Source organism: Neopelma chrysocephalum, unplaced genomic scaffold, assembly GCF_003984885.1.
Source record: "Neopelma chrysocephalum unplaced genomic scaffold, ASM398488v2 Primary Assembly neopelma1_24, whole genome shotgun sequence".
NCBI classification, from domain to species: domain Eukaryota; kingdom Metazoa; phylum Chordata; class Aves; order Passeriformes; family Pipridae; genus Neopelma; species Neopelma chrysocephalum.
Window position 1 is genome coordinate 49,093,975 of NW_020897693.1, and position 14,684 is coordinate 49,108,658.

At 41.1% G+C, this 14,684-nt stretch overlaps 1 protein-coding gene across 5 annotated transcripts in view; it reads right to left on the reverse strand.

The window, feature by feature from the left end:
- AKT1 (AKT serine/threonine kinase 1) overlaps nt 1-14,684 on the reverse strand; it is a 74,828-nt gene that overhangs the window by 57,976 nt on the left and 2,168 nt on the right. For 2 of the 5 annotated variants that reach the window (XM_027674103.1, XM_027674106.1), the window contains exon 2: nt 9,758-9,934. In XM_027674103.1, coding sequence (XP_027529904.1) covers nt 9,758-9,803 — 46 coding nt within the window. In that variant the 5' untranslated portion in view covers nt 9,804-9,934. Of the gene's footprint in view, nt 1-4,963; nt 4,965-5,053; nt 5,252-9,757; nt 9,935-13,450; nt 13,768-14,684 lie in introns of those variants that run through there. The other 3 variants (XM_027674108.1, XM_027674104.1, XM_027674107.1) reach the window with 3 other exon arrangements.

The following is a 14,684-nucleotide window of genomic DNA, read 5'->3' on the forward strand; positions in this document are numbered from 1 at the left end:
CTATTCTACTCCTTCACTGCCTGAAACATAACACAAGGGCAGTATGAAAGTCACATATTGCATTCTTTATATTAAGAGGGATTAAAGAGAGAGCACGACTTCTTACACAGGCAAATAATGATAGGACAGTAGAGTTTTCAACTGTTTTAAACTAAGGGAGAAGATTTAGATTAGATGTTAGGAAGAAATTCTTTAGGGTGACAGTGGTGAAGCCCTGGAACAGAAGCCCTGGTGAAGCCCAGAGTGGCTGTGGATGTCCCATCCCTGAAAGTGTTCAAGGCCAGGCTGGATGGGGCTTTAAGTAACCTGGTCCAGTGGAAGGTGTTCCTGCCCATGGCAGGGGTGTTGAACTAGGTGACATTTAAGGTCCATGCCAACTCAATCCACTCTATGATTAAAGCGGTAAAACCATTTTTCTATTAACAACTAAGTAAAAAGGCAGGTTTTCTTTTTTTTAAAATTTATGGAAATAAAGACACATGACAACTGATGATGTTTAGCCCCCCCGGTCTAAAGCGCGGCTTTCTCCACACACTGCCTAAGCAGCACAAAGAACACTTCCCACAGTGACTCCATTAGTGAATTTGTAGTGGCAAAGGACTCTTATCCTGTGTCCAGAAATCAGTTTCCACCTATAAAACTCCTTCCAAGCCCCGGAACCAGCACTGCCACCACAGAGAATCACAACTGGATTCTAGACTGCTCCACGCATAAACTTGCAGTAGAATAATAAACATTTAATACAGCTAAACCTATACAACTACACATTTCAGTCAAGTCTTGAATTAAGAAATACCTGCCTTCTCTTTCCTTGGTGTTCCCAAAATTTCATTGTACTTAGTGAACCTAGGAATGGAAGGGGACTGCATGACTGAAAGTTAAAAATAGTTTAAAAAAAAAAAAAATCTACATTACAGAGAAAACACTTTCACTTAGTTAAATGATTGCTATTTATTGCAGGTTTATTGACCACAGACAGGCGCAGGGATACGTATGACATGCGTAAAAACACCAGTCCAGACAATGCACGCCTGGAAGCCCCTGAAAAGCAAGCAGCAAATAAAAGGTCATATTCCACTTTGCAGCTCTGAAGAGACCTGACAATGGATTTTGAACTGCTTAACAGGTTGTTCAAGCTTTTTACTAATACTCCAGCTGTGAAGCTCCAACTTAGGAATAATGACAAAAATATACAAAATTGTGGGTACACCCTTGCAATTCAGGGCACAAACCCTACCTAGTGCAAATATTTTCCACAGCAGTGTAACTACATCATTTTGCACAAGGCAGCACTACGTTGGCAGTTGTGATCTGGCACATACAAAGGCTCATATAAGGAACACGTGGAAAAAATTTTAACTAAGTACTTTTTCTCTTAAATCTTAGGATTTGAGTTTGACAAATAAAAAAAGCAGTTCAAATATAACTTCATTTTGATGTTTCTATTAAATATTAGACCAGTCAAGCCTCTTGCAGATAAGAAATTTATTCTTTCATATTGTTTGCTTTCTGAAGTGTAATCAGGATGTATTTTGTGATCCCCAGATCTTTTGACACAACTGCAGAAATAGTAGCATATACTGCTAAGGCTAGGAGGTCAGAAAAATAACACCACACATTATAAATTACTTTAAATCCTCCATTTTTTGAGCTTTCTTGTTACAAGTAATTAAACAGCCCTTTTTCTTCTGCTTAGTCTAAACTTGAAGCAGGCACTCAGGTTATTTTTTCTAGTTTTTCTCAACATCACGAGGACTAGCAAGCTTCTCTGCTTCAGGAAGAAAAAGGGGCAAAACTTTCAAAATCTTGTGATTTCTGCATGTGGAAACTGATTTATAAAGCCACCACAAACGTTAAGGGCTGCACTTACAATCTGAGAATTAGTAAGCAGCCCTGTCCTCCATCAGCACCTGAAGTCCACTCAAGTAACACCAGTGTCAACCTCTTGAGTTAGACTTTCTATCAGCATAACAACGCTTGTCTTGAAGACCCCTCCTACGGAGACAGGCTGAGAGAGAGTTGGGGCTGTTCACCTTGGAGAAGAGGAGACTCTGGGGAGACTTTACTGCTGCCTTTTGATACATAATGGGGGATTTTAAGAAAGACTCAGAGAGGCTTTGTACCAGGGCCTAAAGTGACAAACAAGGGGTTATGGCTTTAAACTGCAGGAGAGTAGATTTAGACTACATAAGGAAGAAATTTTTCACTATGAAGGCCCTGGCACAGGTTGCCTGGAGAAGCTGTGGATGTCCCATCTCTATAACTGTTCAAGGCCAGGCTGGATGGCGCTTTGAGCAATCTGGTCTAGTGCAAGGTGTCCCTGCCCATGGCACAGGGGTTGGATTAATGATCTTTAAAGGTCCCTTCCAACCCAAACCATTACAAGGCTGGAGCTCCCTCCCAAAGAAGGCCGTGGTTCACGACCAACAGAGAGCCCACTTCTCTGACGTGCATGTTCTGTGGTTCTCACTAAGGGTACATTAGCAAAGCACAGGCAGAGGAGACTGATTTGACAGCCCCAGAAATGACTCAGATGCTGCCCTCAGTCTCAGTGTGAGCACGAAATACCACTGCAGTCATGCAGAGAACCACTGACTCCAAGGGCTATTTCTACATGCAGTTCACCAAAGGCCTGGGCTTTGCACAGCACTTCAAAACACACTCCCCCAAGTTACCCAAGAGACTCAGGGAAACAGTAACTGACTTGCCCACAGTCTGTGATGATTGTTTACCTCAGCTGTCCTCAAATATGACCATGCACTTTTGAATAAATTGACAAATTTCTCAATCTTGTTTGATCAGCTATCTTTTTCACATTTTTGGCTCCACTTGAAGAGGTGGGAGAATAATCCCAGAGGTCCACAACATGTTTTCCAACTGCATCAAAGTTGGTCTTCATTATTTCCCCCTTTCAGTTGCAGTAAATATTTCTCACAAAAACACACTACTTCACACCTAATATGGTGCTATTCTTTCTCCATTCTTTTTCTTCCTCTTTCCTCACATAGTTTCCTGGTTTTTGTTCCCTCTTCAAGAGGTACAATGTACCTACAACATAATGCATCTGAAAATAATAATCCCTCTTCTGTCTTCCCCCCATGAGAGATGACTTTTTAAATAAGATTTAACTCATTTTTTTGTCTTAGCAAACCAGTTACTCCAATATGTAAAAGGAGGAAAAAACTGACACGGCTGACAGATGTTTGTTTGGTTTTTACAATGCTCTGTCTTTTAAAATACATTAAAATTAAATGTTGAAATATTAAGCAAATCCTTCTTTTTTCCAATATATATCAGGGTTTGTTTCCTAGATGAATCTGACACCAACCATCATCCCGATTTTTAAGAAAATTATTAGTACCATAAAAAGTGTATAAAAGCAGAGACACCATATGTCACCATGTACTGGTCTAAGACACCAAAGTCCTCACCAGCTTTTTCAGATGGTAAAGTCTCAGGCTATGAGTGCTATCCCTGAGCAAGTTGAAGCCACGGGCACAGGCAAGGAGTGCAACTGATGGTGCTCAGGCAGTGGAAGCACCACCAGTTGGAAGGGAAGGAACCTTCTGGCACCCCCACAGGGGCTGCAGGGGAAGACGTTTTTAAGTGAGGACAAGGCGCCAAATCTAAAATGCCTGGCACAGCACCTTGCCTAAAACCACTCCTGCAAGAACAACGAGCAAGCTTTATTCCCTTGCTCTCTCTTTACCTCAGAACAGCATACTCACTCAGTACTTCTTTCTTTCTACATCCAAACCTGATGACTTTTCAATATGCCTACTGAGAGAAAAAAAAGAATAGAAAACATAGACAACTTTTTTGGGTTTTTTTGCACAGGCCTACCTCCCTTTCCCTTCTTGAAAAGGAAGGAACCATGAAAAAGAGGATCAAAGCCAATACAGATGCTTTCTGCATGATCCACTGTATCAAGCATTCCCAGGCTCGCTTTTACAGGGCTTGCAACGTCCTAGATCCCTCATTCTCAAATCCCTTTTAACAACAAGTAACATTAATTTATGATGCTCCCCCAGTCTTAGAGATAAAATTGAGACCTAGTTTGTTTCACTTCTGATGTACAATAAAGCAGAATAGGAAAGTAAACTTCCAGGACTGACATAAATAATGTGGGCACCATCAACATCTGAGCTCTTCCTCTTTGCCATTCAAAGTGAGAGTGTTTAGTGTCACTCACATGTAAGTTCCAGACAGTCAGTTTACAAACACTGAGAAAAACATCTAACCTGGCATCACTTCCCTAAAGAACTGAAAGTATTTTGTGAAAACGTTGGAATAAAGACTTCCTGGGAGTAATTTTTACAGAAAAAAGAAACATTTGGACTTCAACCTTCAAAAATGTGAAGCTTGTGTCTTGAAGAATGGGTTTAATGCAAAAATGTTCTGGAAGAAAGACTTCTCTGAAAGGACACCGGAAAGTAACAAAGACAGTCAAAGACAAGTAGTTCCTCTCTGAAAGGAAGATGAGCAATCTCTAGGCTACGCTCTTTCAAAGATGAGGTTCATTATTGTTACACTGTACCAGCTGATTCTCAGCTTCTGACTTCCCTGTCATCCAAAGCAGACTTTTTACAGTATGCTGGATCCAGCCTGTTTCCTATGATCTCTCCACAAATAATTCCATCAGATGAGATTACCCTCCAAAAGTCTAGCTGACTAGCCATTATCAGCTCATATTTCTCCAGATGTTTTGTGATCTCATCCTTTCTTAATGTCTCTAGCATCTTGCCTACCACCAAGGTCAGATTTATTGGTTGACTATTTCCTGGTTCCTCCCCAGTCCTCTTTTCCCAGAACAGGACAAGCAAAATGAAAGCAACCAAGAGCAAGCATTGCAAAACTATTGCCCCTTGTGTCGAAAAAGAGACACACAAGGAAAACCACAAACTGACACAGCTTATCTTTTGTTTCCAATAAGAAGAGCAACAGATTTCCCTATAAACCCAACCCTTCAGCTCTAGAAATAGCACCAGCTTCTTTCCTTCTGTCACAAACTTCCCCACTCCATTCTTTTTCCAGCCCCTATCTTGTTTCTTACCTTTCCATTCCCCCCAGTTTTTCCTCTGAAGCAGCTGTGCCCTCTATAGCTGGCATCTTCAGAGTTCAGATGGCTCTTAGGATCCTTTGTATCAAGTGCCACAGCCATTCCTTTGAAATACCATGAAAGCCAGACGATCCTCGAACTAATCTGAACCTCGAGGGTTCTGGCTACACAGGTCATCAAGACAGTGCATCGCTACATCCCAGGGACAGACAGAAGCCAAGATAAAAAACAAAAAACACCCCAAAATAAAACACACACACACACACACACACACACACACACATAGAAAAAGAGGTAGGGAACATGGTGAGAACAGAAAAGAGAGAAGAAAGAAGAGGTGAAGAAAAACAGCAACACAAGAGACCCCCCCACTGGCTTAAAAAAATATCTTGTAAGATCCTGTTTTGATTCATACTAACAGAACACTGAAAGTATGAACCTGTGCTCAAAATAACAAAGCTAAAGTTCACCATCTGTGCTATTCTGCCAGAGAAAGTTAAAAGAGCAACAATCAGCATTCAATTCCTGGTTTGTATTTTACATATGAACCCTGCATTCACTTTTTGCAATGAAGCTATAGGAAGACAAATCATAAGGAACCATTGGTTATTTATTCAATTGTCTGTATCCCTCCATTCATTACATAAATAATTCTTTAACAAAAAAAAAAAAAAAAAAAGTATTATTTCCAGAAGTGGAGTAAGCACCTTCTGTATAATTTCTCATTTAAGGGCCTCTACTAATTTTGATCAGCTTGTAAGCCAGAGACTCAATCAGTCAAATAGTTTTACCTGCCTGGAGTCCACAAAAACTGACATTTGGAGAAAATGTTCCGGTTTCCACGGTTAAAATACTGCGTGTTGTTTATATACTATTTAAAAACAAAACAGCTCTGCATTTCCTGCTAATTATTAATGGATGAATGCACAGGTCTTTCCTGCACCTTATAATTGCTTCAGATTTCTCAGACTGAGAAATCAAGAATTCTATTTCCTTTTTCAAATGTCAATGTACATTTTTCCCTCCCCCTCTTTCCCTGCCTCCAGAAGACTTCTTTTTTTCATACGAGTTTGTGCCCTAATAAGAAAACCGGACATACTAGGGAGGACAGAGATGACAGAGTATCAAAACGCACAATCCCCCCTTTGTTAGCTGTGCAGAAAGACTTAAAAAAAAAAACCAACAAACCAGGATGAAGACTGAAGACAATAGAAGGACCTTTATAAACAGGGACCAGAGCAGAAAGATGCAAGAAATCCAATGAGATCTTTAAAATAGATCGGTAAAGCAAGCAAAATACACTTGGGCACACCTCGGTTATCCAAAAAGTTCCACACACACAACCAAAATTAAGGATACTCATGACATACACTCAGGAAACCTATAATCTCAGAGCTCAACAAGCAGCAATTTGGGCAGATAATTTTCTCCTTCTCCCCTCATATTCAATCACAATTATGGCACCTCTGGGTCAAACCATTTCCCCCATCCTTTCCCACTAAACAAACCTTCAGCATAACACAGCCAGGGAGTACGTACTCTGGATGTACATGTCCAATACACCAACCCCATGTCTGAGTTCCTTCACGCGTCCTATGTGTGTGCTGGAACAGTTCAGCCGTGCAGTTACACAAAGAGTGGTCAGAAACTACTTCACACGAGTCTGTTGCCTTGCTGTGATTTGAGTAACATGCACCAAGCACTGCCAATGGGGAAAAGGGCAGGGGGGAAGAAGTTCATTCATGAATCCTTCTATTTCTGCCTGGTTGAGGTTAGACGTGTCATGGAGATGACTCTGGCCTCTGCACAAACAAACATCTGCACTACTGGAAGTAGAGCTTCCTTTAAGCAACTGACTTACAGAACTGCCAAGAGCTCTCAGCCAGGCAGCAATGTTTAATTCCATTTCTCCATTTGTATTTTTAATCTTGGAAACAAAAACAGAAATGTAAAGCATGCTGACAGAAGAAAACTACCCCACAGTTCTAGAAAGCCCTGCTATTTCCCTGCCAGGCCAAAACACCTGCTCCTGCTAATGATGGCTTTATGCTTACTTACACCTGCCATCCAGAAGGGCTCCAGAGCACTTCGCTGCCTGATTTATACATACACAACTCATTAAAACCACCAAAATTAAGCCACTGCTGGGGTGAGATGTAGCAATTGTTTCACTGCACACAGCCACGCTGTTCAACGGCTCGGGATGTGAACTAAGAGACACCATATCCAACCAAAGCTATGGGGAACGTTAGAACATCATTGCCCAATCTGGATTTCGGACAGTCACTACCTAAAATATTTGCATGTGGAAAGACCTAAGATCTTTAAAGAACACTTGCAGTGCAACCTTTGGTTTTATAAATGATCCAAAAGACAAACAATATATGTTTCCTATATCTAAAAATCCCCCTTTAGCAGTCCCTCCCTGCAGTAATTACTGTTTACACCTCGACTTCAGAAGCTCACGGTATCAGACATCAGTTTTGGAAACATCCTGTGGTTGAAGCACTTGATCTGGCAGAGCCAGCACACTGATAGGGTCAGGCAATAAGTCTAGATTATTCAAAAATAAAGATCCTTTACAAAACACACACACACAAGTGGATCAGTTACCCCCTGACCAAGACCCAGCCAAAAGAACTGAATTTGTCAATTGATTCCAAAACAGCTACAAAAACCAAGAGAGCAACAGAGCTGACACGCTGGCAAGCTAAGATGTAGCACTGCCTTCTGAAAACCTCCTCGCATGGACAACACCAAATTAATAATTGCAAAGTCAATGAGTGGAATGAAATAGGTGTCACTGCTCATACCGAGAGGGTAAAAAGGCGTTGGGAAACAGGTTAAAAAGATTAAGAAACCTGGCATCCAAAAAATGCCAAGACACGTTTAACAGTTTGGGCGTTTGGGCACAAATTTGCTGTATCAAATACGCAGAACGTGCAGAGTAACATTTTGGAAATAGAAATGTGTTCAGCAAATAATCTCATCATATTATCAGCAAACTATAAGAGATAATAATCTGTTTCTCTAAGGCAATTTAAAAAAAAAAAAGTCAGATCGGGAGATCTAGGCATCTTTCACTGAGATCTCCAGAGGTCTCCTTACTTGAAAGTAGCTTTATCATAATCCTAGAAACAACAAAAATTCAGTTCTCAAAAGTAAACACAGACAAGCTTGAAACACAACATGACTGTTTCAAAGTTTCAGACACATCTGCTCTGAATCGTCCTGACAGTACCTTTTTCATATTTTCTAAAGTAAATGTTTCTCCCTGATTTTTTTTTTAAATTACAGATAAGTGCAGAAAGAATTGTAACAAAAGACGGCTAAAAACCCTCAGCCTAAAAACATTGTTTAAACTAAAAAAATCTCTCTGATTTGAAGAGTTTCTAGATTTATAAATGGTAATGGGAAGCGTAATTCTGTGTTTCTTTTCTCCTGTTTAATCCAAACACAGCATAATTCTCAAATACTTTATCAGAACAAGGCAGCCTGGGTACACCAGAATTACTGAACGAGCTGTTTAAGTTAATGAGTGCAAAGAGGTTTCCAACTGAAATAAACTGGAACAAAAAAAAAAACAAAACAGAAAAAATTTTATCAAAACCTTTGTACATCAAGCATCAATCTGCTAAACTACACTGCATATCCAGCTGTTAGAAATATATGCTTCCACCCTTTTAAAACACAGATCATCAACATGTTTTCTAAATTCTTAGATATTTCTTATTGTTACAGAAGAACCATCAGCCTTTATCCAGGTTACGATAACATATTTATAATTTCTTCCATAAATAATTATGCTACACCTTTGCACCTTCAGGCAAGTTGCTGCAAACCCTCTAGAAAAATCCTGAGTCTGCAGAACCATGTAAGCTTCCCTACTGCTGGAGCACACGGATTCTGTTGTTGGTCCAAAAAAAATGACGCTATTATGGAAAGTACCTGTCAGTGCTCTCTCCTTTCCAAGGAATGATAGTAGAATATAAAGAAACACATAAGTGAGGTACCATATAGGATCAATGCTGTGGTACTTGAAAATGAACACCTCCCCAAAAAAGACCAAACTCACTGTTTTGGGAAGAAAAACATTTAAGAATGTAAATGCCTAATGGTACATGTGACTGTTTTATCAGTTTTGCCACTCTGTCAAGAAGAAAGACTTGTTACAAAAATCAAATGGCATTAGTGGTACAACAGAAATGCAGAGAGTGCACAAACTCAAGGCTATTCTTCCCATCCAGGACACTGGTACCAAGACCAGTTCAGACACAAACAGAATAGCACATTCTCTAGCAAGTCTCTGCAAGAGCACAGCACTGCTCACGAAGTACAGGCATATTTTTCACTGTTCAAAAAAGATTCACCTTAATCTTCCCTTCAAATACAAAAAGAAAAGCTCCAGGCCTACATATAAAGCAAAATAATTTGCTACAGTTTAACCTCTAACACTAAGCAGCGTCTCCTTCAGTTGCTATCTCTATCATCATTTTCAAAGCAGTTTTCGGTGAAAACACATACACACAAAGAAAACCCCTTGTACATGCATTTTCTAAAACTTGAAAGTAAGTCACACACACTCCTTATATTCCCACTAAGATGAAAATAATGGATTATTTGAAGACATGCTGCTAAACACCAGATCATTGCATGGGAGACAGTCAATCCACTGTCCAGGAGGGAAGAGTCACTTACCTCGTTTGTGAAGCCAGCCTTCCTTCACTATTGCTACTTCATTCATAATGGCAGGAATGTCTCTTGAAAAACCAGTTTATGCCAAAAGATCACTCTGTTGAAATTCCTGAACTCCAGCAGAAGGCTCCACAAGAGGGACAAGGGCTTTTTCTCCGTTTTTCTCCTTCCCAGCTATTTCTAAAAGGATCAAAAGAACAATACACCATCATCTCAAAGCATGTCACAGACGTACAGTAAGGGATACGTGAGGAATTAGCTTTCACTGCTGGGGTGTTGGTTTGGGATATTTTTGTTTTATTATTATTAAAAATCCTAAACAAAGGCTTAGCTCTTCACAAGGATTTTTCTATCTCGGCGGGTGGAGGTGCCAAGGCGTGCGCTTGCTGAAGTCCTGCTTCTTCACTGAGTAGGTTGATCACAGGCAGACTCACAACATTATCAGACTGAATTACAGGTTGATTCAAGACCTCCATCTCTGCAACAACACCTCACTCTTCACAACAATAAAAATTCTGAAATTTCACAAAGTCCAGTTTTCAATATTTCCTGGTAAGGAAGACTTTCAAAACCTCTTCTGAAAGAGTCATTACAGCATGATAGCGCTCTATTAACCAGCACATGGTATATCTTAGAGAGAAACCTTTGAGAGTAAATATTCCTACGCTGATTCAGATTTTCTTACCTTCAGCATCATCCCATTAATCCCACTCAAATCTCCTCGACTCCCCAAAAAGCATCTTGTCTACCTTTGTCACTTCTACCTCTCCTGGAGGTACACAAACAACCACAGATAAGCTCATGTACCTTTCTGTTATCCTAAATCACCCCTTATAGCACCCCGATCAATTTTACTGCTCTTCCCTAACAGCGCTGCAGTTTGCTGTTGTCTTTCTCACACTGAAATACACCCAAGTGCAATTTGGGATTTTTACCCCTCTGCTTTATGAGACAAAGTCCCTATCTAAGTAGCTCAGAATTGCTACATCTTATTGAAAATGTGCCTTGCTCATGGCTGACTACCACAGAAATGTTCTGTGCATTTCTCTCCCTCATTCAAAGTAATCTCTTCCCAAATGCATTAGCTTTTATTATTCTTCTAAATTGAATCTGATTATTTTTCTGCTTGTGGCACAAATGTTCCCTGTTTTTCTGTAATGTCTTCTGCGCTCTCTGGAGTGTCCACGCTGCCATTCAATTTGGTATTACTTGAGTGATCAAAAAACCTAATTGGTGACAAATTCCCAGCAGTAAGCAACAAGTTTTAATAAAACAAAACCCAGCAACGTTTGCAACCTGCCACCAAAGACCTGGCTTTTACTGGAGTATCTCTCCAACTACAGACATCACATTACCACCTAACAAATATATACTGTCGCTGCACGCATTTGGCACGTGTGCATCAATTATCTCTGAGCGTGCAGGTGATAGCCATCCATCAGAAACTAGATTAAAAAGCAACTAATTCCCCATAACTCACCAAGACATAACACTGGATGGAAGAAACAGGTGGTCAAAATGAATCCAACCTAGAAATAAAACCCCAGCAGGGGCTGAGGGCTCTGTGCCGTACATCACAGTGATCTGAAACAGGCAGCCTTCAACATACAGAGCTCAAATTTGAACAAGCTCCATCACTGCCAGCAGAAATGCATGGGGAGAAAGAAGGTCACTCCCTTGGCACTTTGTTTATGAACATACACTGTTTATTACTATTCCTCAGCTTTTCCAGTTAACACTTTATTTTCTAGCTCTCCCCAGAAACAAGGTGGGTTTGGGGTTTTTTCCCAAATTACTAATCTGCCAATTTCACTAGTCATAATTATCAACTCCATGAAACAGATGTTTGCATGAGGGAGGGAAAACACACACAAAATTACATTGGAACAAGTGACATGTAAGAATTCATTAACTTCATAAATAAATATGAGAACACAATACGCTGCAGAACAGAGACCAGCAACCCAGAGCTGCCAGAGTTACTTAGGAACAAACTCCTTTAGCTGCAGAGCTATTAGGATAGAACCTGAGGAACATGGCAGGCTTTCTTCTTCCTTTCAGAACTGCATGCACAACAGTCATGCAAGCTAGACTTGCTTGTTGATGTCAAGAGGTTATGCTGTTGATGCTTGGAGGCTTCATCTGAGCATTGAGCAATTTGCAAAGTGTTGAACAAAACCCCTAAGATTATCACAACTTGCATATGGAAATGCAACACCCAGGTGTGAAAGTTAACGCTTCTAACCTCGTGTCACAGAGCACAGGGACTGTGCAACCTCCCTCTGCACCTTGAATTCAACTATTTAGTGGCACTGAACAATTGATACCCTTTTCAATAACCATACATAAAAAAGGAAGCTACAAGCCAAAATAGTCTGTAGAAAGGACAATTCTATTATTAAAAACAGAAAAAAGCACGAAGGACTAAAATTCTGCAAGCTGCAACTAACTTACTCCAGGTTTTCCTGGGTTAACACTTGCCAGGATTACCACTTGGCAGCCTCCTGCTTGTCATCAGCTAAGCTGTCATCTCATAATCTGAATTTGAATGACAACAGAGCCAAAAAAAGCAGATCAACAAAGAAATCCAAAGTTCAGAGGAACTGTTTTTTTCTTCTCTGTGGTGTCCAAGCAGTTTGGACTGCCTTTCCCCCACAATTTATACCCAAGAAACATCGGGCAACTGCAGCCCTGCTCTCAGGGGTATGCCTTTACTTGCCCGTCCTCTTCCAGGGAAGAGGGGCAGTGAAGTGGGTGGGGGTGTTGTAAAGAAGCCATGCAGAGACAGCATGGCACAACCAAGTGGGAAAACATCAAACATTTCAAACATTCCCTGACACCAACCTGCAGCATGGGTTCCACCTTGGTCGTTGAGTCAGCTATGTGAGAGCACTTGTTTCATAGGGGGAAACTTGAGCTATTTTTACTGTGAAGAGCTGGGGATCCCTCCTCACTATCTAATAAGATGTCCATAGACACAGCTCCAACAGCAGCAAACCCGCTCTATCTCGTGTATTTTATAACACACATTGAAGCTGCGCCTTATATATCTGTTTTAGTAAAAGACATTATTGAAGACAGTGGTAACAAGCAAGAATTTCTCGGAATAGAGGAGCAAGTTAACTATAGGTCAATGTACTACTGAAGATGCGTAAACCAGAGAAAGTTCCTTTTCCATAAAATCCTTAGAGGGGAAAAAAAAAAAAGGAATGATTACAGTCCTCATTTATGGCCATCTAGGAATGGTTCCCAGTGAACAGAGGGCATCTGAGGTAAGTATGACCTGGCTGCTCCAGTCTGTGTCTGCACAGGACTGAATACTGTCAAAAGCTAAACAACTTGGTCTTTCTCTTAGCCTTCTCTTTGCTTGTTTTTCAAAATACATTTCTATAATACTTTTTTTAACACTGAAGTATTCCTCACATAGCTGAAGTGCAGTAAATCGTGAATGGCGTGACATCAGCATCATATCATGGTGACGCTGGGTTTGCGTGGATATTAATTCCTTAAAGGTTATTAACTTCTTCATAAATAATGAGATAACTCACTTCCCTAGGCACTGCAGCAGCAAAACCTGCTCTAAGGAGTCAGTCAAACCAACCGCCCAACAGAAGGTGGAGCAGAACCATCTTCTCCGTATTTGGGAGAGTCGTCTTAGAGCTCCTTCTCTTGTTCTCTTCTATATGTTACACTCACCTTCTTTTGTCTCTACAAAATTAAGAGATGGATCTGTCCTCCTTGTCCTCTTTCTAATATGAAATTTTATATTCGTTTCCACTCATACCCTAAAGCAGAGGAGGAAGAAAAGGAAGTTTTCCATCATGCTGAAGCTGAAACTTAAGCTTACGGGATACAGGAGCATCTATAGTAATCACCTCATCTTCATGAGGGAGAGTAAGCAAGGGACTAAAAGAGAATCAAATTCACCAGTCTCAGTGCTGGCATGTCAGACTGTGTCCAGGCTGCACTGGTTAGCCCAGATCAGAAAGCAAGTCACAGAAAGCATTCTCCTGGGCTAAGACTTTGCCTGTCACACCACCAGTTACCGATGCCCACTGCCCTGGTGTGGCATGTTCCTGATACTCCCAGGACACCCTGAGTCCAAATGTGCTACACATCCTTACATGTTCTCATGATGCACAGCAGCAGGACCAGGCAAAACAGGATCCAGATGCCCATGTTTGCCTACCATGGCCACATGACACTGTCATGAGAGCAGACAAGACACAGGAACCAGACTGGAGCAGAGGGGGGCGTGTTTGGGCCCATTACATGGGATGCCACGAGCAACCTACGTTCTCCTCCCAGTGTAAGCTCACAGCTGACAGCCAACTGCACCTAAACAGCAAAGACACAATCAAGCTGGGCTCCAGCCAACATTTCAAGTGGAGCGTACAGATAGATGTCCCCACCAGGCTTTGACCAGCGAAGTACATCTCCTGGTTACGCAAATCCTGCCCTGGGTGTTTCACAGGAGCAGCAGTGATTCCAACGTGCTCAAGGCCCTCTGAGCCCGCAGCAGCTTTGCACCATGACCCAGTTACCAAATCTGGGCAGACAGCTTTCAAGGAAGCTTAGAAGGACCAGGTTGCTCCAGCATCTCAGCTTCCCTTACAAAAAGGCATTGTGGGCCACAACTTAGGTGTGGTCAACAGAATTTACTACTCTATGCTGTGTGTCAAACGACACCACATCTGCTGGAATTGCATGGCAGCAAGTGCAGCTTATCACAAGGTTCGGAAAGGCTTCTCAGATACTAAGCTACAGGGAAAATGCCAACTAGAAAACAAAAATCTCTACAGCTACTTTCATTTCTTTTTCAATCCGTTAGCCTAATCTAGGTTTACAAAACCCTAACCTGAAATATTTGTGCTCGTATGCCTTTGCTGATCAATAGACAGGAGGTTAATACCGTTCAGGTGAGGGGCCA